Source organism: Triticum urartu, chromosome 3 (genome assembly GCF_003073215.2).
Source record: "Triticum urartu cultivar G1812 chromosome 3, Tu2.1, whole genome shotgun sequence".
NCBI lineage: Eukaryota > Viridiplantae > Streptophyta > Magnoliopsida > Poales > Poaceae > Triticum > Triticum urartu.
The window spans coordinates 19,306,603-19,318,142 of NC_053024.1; the positions used below are offsets into that span (position 1 = coordinate 19,306,603).

The following is an 11,540-nucleotide window of genomic DNA, read 5'->3' on the forward strand; positions in this document are numbered from 1 at the left end:
GGGAGGTCCGGTGTGACATGACCATACATCATTTGTATACATGGAACGTAAGTCGCCTCAAAGATTATTTTGGAATCGTCAATTTTTTGGGCCATTAAATTAAGATCCAACGGCCGCCCTTCTTTTTTTGTCCAGCATTTTTTCTTTCTCCAACCGTTCATGCTCCCACAAAATCGACTTACCCAGATTACAAATAGCTGTCGTGTACATGTTATCAGACCAAGTTCGAAGCTTCCCTCTTTGATGTGCCAGGTAACTAATCTTATCCCAAGAGGAGGGAGAAGATTATATCACTAGTACCTAGCCCTAGTCCAGGGATCAACGATAGCACCCCCACTGACAACTCACTTGGAAGCACTGGGCACCCATGGGCGTCAAGTTCCTCCTTTGGCTTGTCGGGATCGACCGGCGCTGGACCACGGCGCACCTTGCCCGTTGAGGACTGCCGCATGCATCGGCTTGTGTTCTCTACGACCAAAAGACCGAAACGATGCACCACCTCCTGGTCGACTGCGTTGTATCACGCATTGTCTGGCACAACGTTCTCTCTTGGTGTCGCCTAACCATTCAACCACCAGAAGGCCCCAGACGCTTCTTCGAATGGTGGTCCTCGGCCATGCAAGACTCTCCGGCTAGTCACCGCAAGGGTCTCGATTCGCTCATTTCGCTCTCCGCATGGACAATTAAATTCCTATATCTTCGCAGGTGCTAATCCATCGCAAACCCACTTGGTTCACACCATCCAGAAGGAAGCTAGGGGCTGAGGAGCTCCCCCCCCCCCCCCCCCCCTTGCATACACAGTACGAGGAACATGCCTCTGTACTTTCTATCCTCTATCAACGCAATGATACACACCACATGTATTCACAAAAAATAATTATACCACAAGCACCAGTAAACATCGACAGCCTTCGGCACAATACATTCATTCCTACTCCCGACCCCCGCATCGCTCCTAGGGCAACACAGGGAAGCCTCGTCGTCAGCCCTAATCACCCTCGCCTCCCCTCCATTGCCTTCCCTCGTCGCCGACAGATGAGGCGGCCGGGCAAAGCCCTAGCCACGAACGGTGGCGACGGGCAGTGCCCTCTCACGTGATTCCTTTTTGCCTATGATCCATGGTGTGCGGGCACCCTCGTCGGTGTTTCTCCTCGTGCGGCAGTTCCAAGCGGTGCAGTGACGCGTTTTCCACTCCCCGTCCATGGATCATCGCGACGCGTGCGAATTGGAGTGGTTCGAGAATGGACAAAAAATCTTTATCTCAAAAAAGAAAAGAATGGACAAAAAAATCTGGATGGTGTGCCGAATCAAAAATCAGCAAGCTAAAAGATAGGGAAGTTGCTCTTTCAACCGAGCAACGTTGGGGGAGCTCCCCACCTGAATGAAAACTAAATTTTGTTTTGTTGTTGTTTAGGTATATGGAACGTCTCCTCCCACTGAAAGCGCACCTGGTGGGTTGGAAATACCACTGTCCACCTAACCAACTCAACCACAGGTTGATTCGCATATGTAGTCTATATTGAAATCTCTAAAAAGACTTATATTGGAATGGATGGAGTACTACTTACACGGTTTTAGTAGAAAAGTTGCACTCCAATAGCTCCAACCATAGTGCCAAGGTCACAAGGGTCAAAGGCAAGACAGATGGAGTCGTCTGGCCGTATAAACGACAGTAGGGTGTGTGGCCATGGTCGAGTCAAATCAAATGGTGTAGCCATCTGGTGTGTGCAACGAATCTGAAGAAGCACGCAGCAGGCTACTCATGCCATCGTACCGGCAATATGGAATCACTGCTACTTATACCAGACATACGAGGTCGGCTCGTACCCCCTTTGAAGTATACACTCTTTGCTGCTTGCCTAACTTTGAACCTCGTCCATATGCTGTACACAGTTTAGGCGTCTCTGGTGTTATGTTAACTACATATATGGAGTTCAACAGAAGCAGAATTAGTTAGAAGATGAAGGCTCCGGGTATGGGCTACCTACCCTCCCAAGTCATCGCCATACCCTAGAGGCTAGAAATCCTTTATATATGATCCTCACTGCAACTGTCTACCGGCATAGCAAAAGCCTGAATGATTTCTGGTCTATCTGAAGCTGCGTGCATTCCTCAGGCTTTTGTCATCAGAGAGGTGGCAATGACACCGACTGCTCCAGCGCTCTAAGAACAGTCCAAACATACGGCCATGTCTTCTAGTGACCGGCTGCATATAATCCTCCGATTTTCAAACGAAAACTGTTTTGTCCATGTCTTGTAGCGACCGGCTAGATACAATCCCTCCGATTTTCAAAACGAAAACTGCTTTGTCCATGTCTTGTAGCGAGCGACCCGCTAGTATGAGTATGACCTTCCGATTTCCAAACGACATCCGGTTTCTCCGCACATGCCGGAGGATAATAGGCCGCTTGGCCCGAGTTTTCCTGCCATTAATTAAATACATGTGGCCATCGACAGGAAGACGAGAAGAAGTGAGAAGTCCGGTGTGACATGACCATACATCTTACTACCAGACCAAAGCTCCAAGCTTCCCTCCTTGATGTGCCAGATAACTAATGTGACCACAAGAACAGGGAGAAGATTATTCTACTACTACTAACAGTGAGCACTGGCGGCCTTCTGCACCATCCACTCGTTCCTACTCCCGGTTCATGTTAACAACTGTTAACTGTTAAGTAGTACTCCATTCATCCCATAATATAAAAGCGGCTTTCATACTACACAGTGTAGTATAAAAGCGCTCTTATATTATGGAACAGAGGGAGTAGTAAAAAAGAGAGCAATTCAGCAGACCCGTTGCTTCAGCCGGCGGAACTCTCTGAAAGTCTTGATGGCCGAAACACAGCACGTTTGCTTTAATAAAGCCAGGCAGCGGCGGCGGCGGCAAAGGCAGGGTTCCCTGAGACCATGGCATAGCAAGAGAGAGCGCGACGTGTTCAGTTGTTTACCTCTCTTACCGTTGACGGCGACCGGTGCGTGCATCAGCAATTCAGCACGCGGACGGCCGACGACGGCGACGGTGACGAGTCGCGGTTTCTGACCGGTTCTCCGACGCTGCTTGAATTAAACTAGGCGTGCAGCCGGCCACTGGGACTAAGGTTTGACGAGTGGAGCAGGGACAAATTCAGAGGGGTTTTGGGAGTACTTGATGTGTGTGCGCCCAAGTGGCCAGGGTCCACGCCATGGAAGAGGGCGTGCCCATTAGCCAAATCGGGCCAAGGAAGAAGGAAGAGACTTGAGAAGTTCCAAGAGTTGCTTGCTCTTGGTGACACAGCCCAGACGGCAAACCCACTCAAAATAAGAAAAGAAAAAACAGACGTCAAGCAAGTGGTGGAGCATCTGAAACCCAAAACTTCAGTGAAGGAAGCAAGAGCAGAAATATTCAGTATGTAGACACGGAGAATCACGGCATCGACAGCAGCCGTGGCGCCAACAGAGTTCTTTCGCCCAGGCCAAGTGACCAAGAGGAACAACCAAAAACAATACGAATATACTGGTACTGGTATCTCGGCATCTCCAACCATCCTCTGAAACTGGAGTGCTGCACCATCTACATTTGGTTACTCAACTACTACAAAGAAACAGAATGACTGAAACTTATTACTATTATTAACAAAAGGACTGAAACTTAGCATTCAGTAAAAACTCCATCAGTTAGTTCTATAACAGAAGAGAGCATGCACAAGACCTATATGCGTGGGTGGGACCTTGTTCTAAAGGCATCAAGGAACTTATTACTCGTCCATTGGAAAACTATAGGATTTAATACAATGATCTTCGACCAGCCTAATCTTCCCTAGTTACTCGATATCATTCCAACCAATAGTTCTTGGCAATTTAATCTAGTAATCTAAAAGTTGAAACACAAATTTTACCCTTTTTGGCAGTAAACACGATACAGTGTTCTGTAATCTGTAACTTCTGCATCTACCTATTATTAGTACTGAAGACTCACAGTTTCCAATGTTCCTAGTCAAAATGTAGTATATCCAACATGAATTGAGGGCTTTCAGGCCTTGGGAGCAACACCCTCAGTTTGTCTGCTGTACTAACCATGTGTAAAATGTACTCCCTCCCTCTGTAAACTAATATAAGAACGTTTACGGAGGGAGTATCATGTTAACATCTTCCATCTTACATATAACATCATAAATGCAGATAGTAAATAGCTTTTTTTTTTTAACTTTTGCCCATGTCTTCTAGTAACCCACTTCTCTATGATCTTCCAATTTCCAAACGAAAACTGTTTTTCCACACATGCTGGAGAACAACAATAGGTTGCTTCGCCCAAGTTTTCCTGCTAATAAACACATAGCCGCCGACATGAAGACAATAGCCGGAAGAAAGAAGAACCAGCGAGAACTGACAAGTTCAGTGTGGAAAACAACAATAGGTTGCTTCGCCCGAGTTTTCCTGCTAATAAACACATAGCCATCGACAATGAAGACAATAGCCGGAAGAAAGAAGAACCAGCGAGAAGAACTGACAACAGGCCAAGTTCCAAGCTTCCCTCCTTGATGTGCCAGGTAACTAATGTAAACCCTGGCGGCCGTCAGTACCATCCATTCATTCCTGCTCTCAGTGTTAACAGCTGTTCAGAGCTACAGCTTGCTTCAACCGGCAAAACTCTCTGAAGTCTCTGAAAGTCTTGACGGCCGAAATACAACACGTTTGCTTTAATAAAGCTGGGCAGCAGCAGCAGCAAAGGCCGGGGTTCCCTGAGACCACGGCAAGAGAAAGAGAGAGTGCGACATGTTCAGTTGTTTACCTCTCTTACCGTTGACGGAGACCGGCGAGTGCATCAGCAATTCAGCACGCGGACACGGGCGACGACGACGACGAGGAGTCCCAGTTTCTGACTGGTTCTGCGAAGCTGCTTGAATTAAACTGGCTGTGCGTGCAGCCGGCCACTGGGACTAAGGTTTGACGAGTGGAGCTGGGACAAATTCAGAGGTGTTTCGGAGCGAGGGGTGGAGCATCTGAAATCCAAAACTTCAGTGAAGAAGTCAAGAACAGAACCTTCAGCATGTTGAGACAGAGAACCACGTCGCGGACGGATCATATCCGTCGTCCCGACAGTGATCTTCCACCCGGACCTGGCAACCAAGAGGAACAAGCAGAACGCTGAAATGCACAGGCACTGGTATATCAGCATCTCCAATTATCCTCTGAACTGGAGAACTGCACGATTTACATCTGGTCACTGAACTTTTACAGGTTAGCAGAAGGACTGAAACTTCTTATTCACTGACCCCATTAGTTATCTAACAGCAGAGAGCATGCCATGCCAGGGTACCTATATGCAAGGGACCTTGTTCTAAAGGCATCAAGGAACTTATTACTCGTCCATTGGACTATACATATTACATTAGCACTTGCATCCATCGGCCTATACTGTATGTATATCAGCGCCCCAGCTAACTCGCCATTTCGCATATGTTCTGCAGCTGGGACCTCTTCCCTGCAGCAGCAGCGTTGCAGGCGTGCAAGGCTCTGCTGTTCACCCCAGCTCTGTACAGCTGCATCGACACATGGCCAGAAGCGGAGAGCCTAACCTCGGTATGCGCGGGCACAAAGAAGACGTCGCCTTCCTTCGCCTTCTCGCCGTCAGACATGGAGTCTGCCTGAACCTCGCCCTCCCCGGTCATGACAAGGAAGATGGATGGACCTGGTACCGGTGGCATGACAACCACTTCACCTGGAGGCAGCAAGCAGCAGTCAACCTCGAACTCGTCAGTCGGAGGGGTGTAGCGTCGTACGTATGGCTGCACGGGTACCCCTCCCAGTATTTCAGGGAAGATCTGCATACAGAAAATATACTGTTTAAACATCAAGGAGAACATTAACCTAGCAGATGCAAACTCAAATCTCTCAGCACAATTTCAAGCTAAACTCACCTGTTTGTATGTTAGCATGGAGCAGAGGGTCTGCACATCTCTGTATTTAGGTGTCAAACCAGCACGAACCACATTGTCCGAAGTAGCCATGCACTCAATGCATTCCCCGGACAGGTATGCGTGTGGTTCATTGGCACCGATATAAATTGCTTCACCGGGACTGAGCTTGACATAGTTGAAGAGAAGCGCGGCTAGAACACCGACATCTTCTGGATACTGTCTCTCCAGAGACAAAACAAGTTCTTCCTTCTCTGTTAAGGTCCGAATCTGAACATCATCATCGTCGGTAAAAACAGAATCTCAGGCTTGTCAAATGGCATTAATATTCTTTTCTTAAATACGAAAAGTACATTGCTGAATAGTGATGCACCCTATCGCTGAACACCACCTTCTGTCAAGGATCATTTCATATACTAAGGAAATACAGCAGAAATTTTATCCAAGTAATGTAAATCTTAAGACAAAACTATGATTTGGTATTATGATCTTCTACCAGCTTTATCTTCCCTAGTAACTCGATATCATTCCAACCAATAGTTCTTAGCAATTTAATCTAGTAATCTGCCAGGTCAACCACAACTTTTACCCTTATCTGACAGTAAAGACGACACACTGTTCTTATAGCTTTTGTGTCTACCTATCAGTACCGAGGACTCACAGTTTCCAATGTTCCTAGTCCAAATGTAATATATCCAACATGAATATAGGGCTTTCAGGCTTTGGGAGCAACACCTTCAGTTTGTCATCTATACTAACCATGTGTAAAACATCATGTTAACATCTTCAGTATTACATATAACATCTTAAATGCAGCGTAGTAAACAACATAGTTTTTTACTTTTGCTTCGGAGGCAACAATGTCAATTAGCAGGTTACATTCAGTACTATGTGCTGTGTGGTTTAACAGATTGCTATCATAAGAAAATATAAATGACCACATACACTCTAGATTAAGAAAGTTTTTACCTTGCTTTCATCATTCAGGCGACCCTTCAATTTATTAACTGCTTCGGAAACTGCTTCTTTACTTGCTGTCATTAGCTTAGCGAATGCTGATTGCAGACTGGACTTTACATCATTACCCCCATGATACTCTTTTACAGTCATAAGCTTGTCAGCATCTTCATGTCCGATCAGCCCTCCGACTTCAGGTACGGTCCTTATAACATCCTTGAGCTCCTTTACCATGGTATAAACAGCATATTACTTTACAAGTAAAACTAGTAGAAGGCATCTAAAAGAACATTGCTGCCAATAAAACTGTGCCTGTTCTTGAAACAAATGGTTCCTTTTTGTATTAAAAAAATGATAACGTTTATGCAACAAAATGTGTGATCTGCTCCCGATCTCATTGAACATATATGTGTGGCTAAGTAAAAGACAACAGCCAAAAACAAAAGAAAATGTAAAATGAAAGTATAAAGTTGTACAATTTGGTCTTCTATAGATCTAGGAACAGTTTGTAAGCTACTTGTTTAGACAGGCGAAAAAGCAAATATGTGTACTACTTCCGTGGCCATATCAAAGAACTACTACTTCCAAGTATTATTTCTGGTGGGTGTTCTTCATCAAACGCAACACAGGTTTTGTGAAGGCTTTCGCTTAATAGCTGTACTTACTATTTCCAATTTCATTTCAGTTGTCCTACTATAAACTACATTTGTATTTACCGCCTTCCAATAACCAATCGGTTACACATGCCCTTGTACAGAATTCAACTTTACTACTACAATATTTTACCATAGAAATCAACGAGATAGGAATGAACAAGTACTAGATCCCGAGTTTGATCCAATCGGTCCCACGCCATGTGTCAGTCTTATTATAAAACAACCCCTGTAATTTTTTAGAAAGCAATCAGGTCCCTACAAATATTTTTTAGAAAAGCAATCGAGTCCCTGCAATATTTTAAAAAAAGAAATCTAAACATGTGCCATGTTGTCTTAGAAGAAACTGGGGAAGATAGCAATTTTGGCTTGCATTATTACTTGACTTGAAGAAGTCAAGGCGTGACTGTTCCTACCGAGATTCAGCTGTGAGCCAAAAATAGCCTGACAGTCCAAGCGCACACGTTTGGCTTGGCGCATATACTCCATGGTGTTACTTATATACGTGGATTTATATGCAGAGGCGCAACAGAAGCGGACTTGTATACGCGGTGGCGAAAGGGGACAAAGCAATGCGCACACGGTGAGCGGTGAACTGTACTTACTGTTTCGAATTTCATTTCAGTTGTCCTCCTATAAACTACTACCTCTGTAAACTTCTATAAAACGATTTAGATCACCTAAAACGTCTTATAAAAGTTTACCGAGGGAGTACATTTGTATTTACCGCCTACCAATAGCCAATCGGCTACATATGCCCTTGTACAGAATTCAACCTTACTACTACAATACATTTACCATAGAATTCAACTTGATAGGAATGAACAAGTACTAGATCCTGAGTTTGATCCCCACACACACATCGGGGTGAAAAACACCTTCTGCGAAGAACAAAAGGGTTTAGATTTGAAAAGCCGGATATGGTTGTCCAATTTTGTTGCTGAAACACTAACCCCAAATCTGTCTCCTGTTCTGGCACTAGTGTCTATCTCCAAGCATCACCGGCGCATGACGACAATTTCTTGGATGGGCGATCGGTGGGACAGCCGGCTGGCCCGCGTGTCGCATTTATGTATTTAGAGATAGATCATCGTATTTACATGTCAGCAAAATTGGTTGTGGGACACCATTATTTCGTGCCTGATATGCAGTTTTTCTTTCAAATAAATATGTGATTTTCTAGATGTAGAGCTTGGTGAGTATATCGACTAGCCAAGCAGGAATTAACGGACATGTAAATGTGCATCAACTAGGAAAGAGCTAAACAAACCATTTGCCTGGTAAAAAAATTTATGGCAAACCTATCTGGCGAACGTTCGCTTGGGGTGAGACCCAGCGAACGCCCCCAGAGGCACACGATCTAGATCCAGGGGGTGGCAGTTTTCGACGATTTTTGCACTAAAAATAAACAATTGCTTGGCATATTCTAAAACTCCCACACGATACACCCACCTTCCAAAATTAAGGTGCAATATTGCGAGGAATCAGTATGGCATTTTCTTCTGGAACACGCATCTAAACATGTGCCTCTCGCATCCTGAAGAAGTCAAGGCGTGCTTGTTCGTAGCGAGATTCAGTTGAGCCTAAAATAGTCTGACAGTCCAAGCGCACACGTCGTATACTCTTATAGATAAGAAATATGTGCAGAGGCGCAGCGGAACAGGACTTATCTACGGGGTGGTGACAGGGGGCGCAACAGCACTGCACACGCGGTGGCGGTTGGGACGCACGCACCTGGATGCCGGCGAAGCCGAAGAGCGCACGGAAGTCGGTGACGGCGATGGCCATCTCCGGCTTGTGGTTGGCGTCCCGGTACGTGGCCGGCCGCATGGCGTGCAGCAGCTCCGCCAGCCCCTTGTCCGGGTGCGCCTGGATCGACAGCGGCTTCGCCACCGACAGCACCTGCACGCGGGAAAATCGCACGCCGGTGACAGAGTCAGCTTCGCGAGCACGTCATGGTTGAGGAACAGAACTGCAGAGCAGAGGAAGGAGGCGGCGGGCACCTTGAAGAGGAACGGGAGGTCGCCGGCCCAGCGCGCGGCGACGGCGGGGCCGAGCGCGGCCGGGTTACGCGCGAGCCAGGCGCCGAGGGGCTCGCCGCCGGGGAGCACGGCGGAGGGCGCGGCCGGGTGCGTGCCCATCCAGAGCTCCGCGTAGGGGCGGGCCTCGTCGATTTCGGCGGCGGAGTCCGCGGTTGAGAGGCGCGCGACGAGGGAGGCGGCGCCGCGCCGGCCCCACTCGTACTGCTGCACGCCGCAGCGCAGCCGCAGCGGCGGCGGCAGCTCCGGCGCGGCGGGCTCGGGCGGCGCACGGTCGTCCGGCGCGGAGGCCTCGGGCAGCGCCGGCGGGGAGGGCGCGGGCGCGGTGGAGGGAGCGCCCATTCTTTCTCTCTCGGGGGTGAGGGAGCAGGGCGGGGAGCAGTTCGTCTGGGCGTGGCGTGGTGCGGGCGGGTGTTTTCTCGGGAGATCGGTGCGGGAACGGGGCGCGGAGGAGGAATTTTAAGGGGAGGGAAGAAGATCGGCGCGGTGTGGCGTGGCGGGCGAACCGGCCGCGTCGGTCGCATGGGTACCCGGGGCGCCACGCGTTGGAGTTGCCGCGCCGCTTCCACGTAGTGGTGTATGCCGGTTTGGCTCGTTGGAAGGCGTTGGATCAGAGATGGAGTACGTATTTATTACCCCTAATTGCGACCCAAATTTGACAAAACCAAATCAGATTAACTGTGTGTGTTTTCGTAGGATCCGGTTTACCTGCTCCCTCCCCGTGCTCCCATGCGTGCTCTCACGTCATCCTACGGTTGTCTTTTTTCTTTTTTATTTCTAATCTAATCATCTCTTCTTGATTTTAAGAGGATGGGGCCGGGTCTTATCAGTTTGTCTAATTCACATCTAGATGTTTTTTAAGGATGCCACATCTAACCTCCCACAAGTATATAATGCATCAACAAGAAACAAAAAAACTAGGACAAAAAAAATAGACCACAAACAGAGTGAAAATCAGTTTAGATATGACATAACTATGTCACATCTAAATGTGTCCTAGACAGACCCGGGTCTTATTTTGTTCCAATTAAATCAAGCCACGTAGACAGGAGCATGAATGGGCACACGACGGGAAAGTAGACAAGTCTCGTCCGTTTTTGTAAGGGATGAACGCTGATATATAACACGTCAGTTTCCTTGTTACCAGGTACAGTGGTTTTTATTTTATTCTGGGAAGGTCGTTATGGCTAGAGTATTTAACTTTAGAAGGCATTTACACCGTCCACAAGTCCCTTGAGGATATAGCATGAAGGCTCGTCAAGCCAATTATTACGGCTTTTATATTACTACCTTTATTTCAGTTTACAAGTCCTACACGTATACCTACGTTGCCAATTTTATCATTCTAATATAAACTATATAACACAAAAATTATATCTTTTGAAAATAGAAACTTTGAAGTTTATGTTGGTATATTTTTTGTAATATATGACTTGTATTAGGTTGGTCAAATTGACAATCTAGAGGTACGCGCACGCCTTGTAAACTGAGAGAGAGGCAGTACAAAAATTTTAGAAAAAGCTAAACTTAGCTAGTAGCTCATGGGCCACGACATTATCTGCACGCGGTACAATGCAGAAGTGCATGCTCTAACTAATGTAATCGAAACACTGATCTAATGGAAGAGACTAGACAAGATATTTATACGTCAACACTTAATGTTGCGTGTTTATTTGCATCATACGGAAGTCATGCTTCAAACACCGTAAATGCTTCAGAATTTTGTATTTCTTTCAATCGTATACGAAAGTCATGCTTGCAACGCTACAAATCATGCTTCATAAAACCCAACTCAATTTCTCTCTAACGTCGGCTCGTCGACGATTTGGTGGACAACAACGTGCGCGTGCGCTAGATCGAAAGCATATCAGAGACGATGGGCGACATGCCTGGAGGAAGAGGATGCAAGGATAGCAGGCATTGAAAGGGTAGCTTGAACAGGCCTCGATAAGGATGACAATACATGTTTTCGTCAGTATTTTTTGTCATGAATGTGC

The 11,540-nt window shown here is 46.7% G+C and overlaps 1 protein-coding gene across 1 annotated transcript; it reads right to left on the reverse strand.

The window, feature by feature from the left end:
• Nucleotides 1–5,125: 5,125 nt before the first annotated feature.
• On the reverse strand, nucleotides 5,126–10,099 carry LOC125542444 (mannose-6-phosphate isomerase 1-like). Its single transcript, XM_048705490.1, has 5 exons — nucleotides 9,508–10,099; nucleotides 9,239–9,406; nucleotides 6,864–7,076; nucleotides 5,898–6,164; nucleotides 5,126–5,801 (listed from the first exon to the last, which is right to left on the reverse strand). The coding sequence occupies exons 1-5, from the start codon at nucleotides 9,883–9,885 to the stop codon at nucleotides 5,418–5,420; spliced, it is 1,410 nt and encodes a 469-aa protein (XP_048561447.1). The 5' UTR covers nucleotides 9,886–10,099; the 3' UTR covers nucleotides 5,126–5,417.
• Between the last annotated feature and the right edge of the window lie 1,441 nt (nucleotides 10,100–11,540).

Excerpts from the sequence above, each read along its gene's own strand:
- LOC125542444 (XM_048705490.1), bottom strand. The coding sequence starts at position 9,885 with ATGGGCGCTCCCTCCACCGCGCCCGCGCCCTCCCCGCCGGCGCTGCCC. Across the intron at positions 9,407-9,507 it reads ACCTCCCGTTCCTCTTCAAG|GTGCTGTCGGTGGCGAAGCC; the intron begins GTGCCCGCCGCC and ends TCCCGCGTGCAG. Across the intron at positions 5,802-5,897 it reads CCATGCTAACATACAAACAG|ATCTTCCCTGAAATACTGGG; the intron begins GTGAGTTTAGCT and ends TTCTGTATGCAG.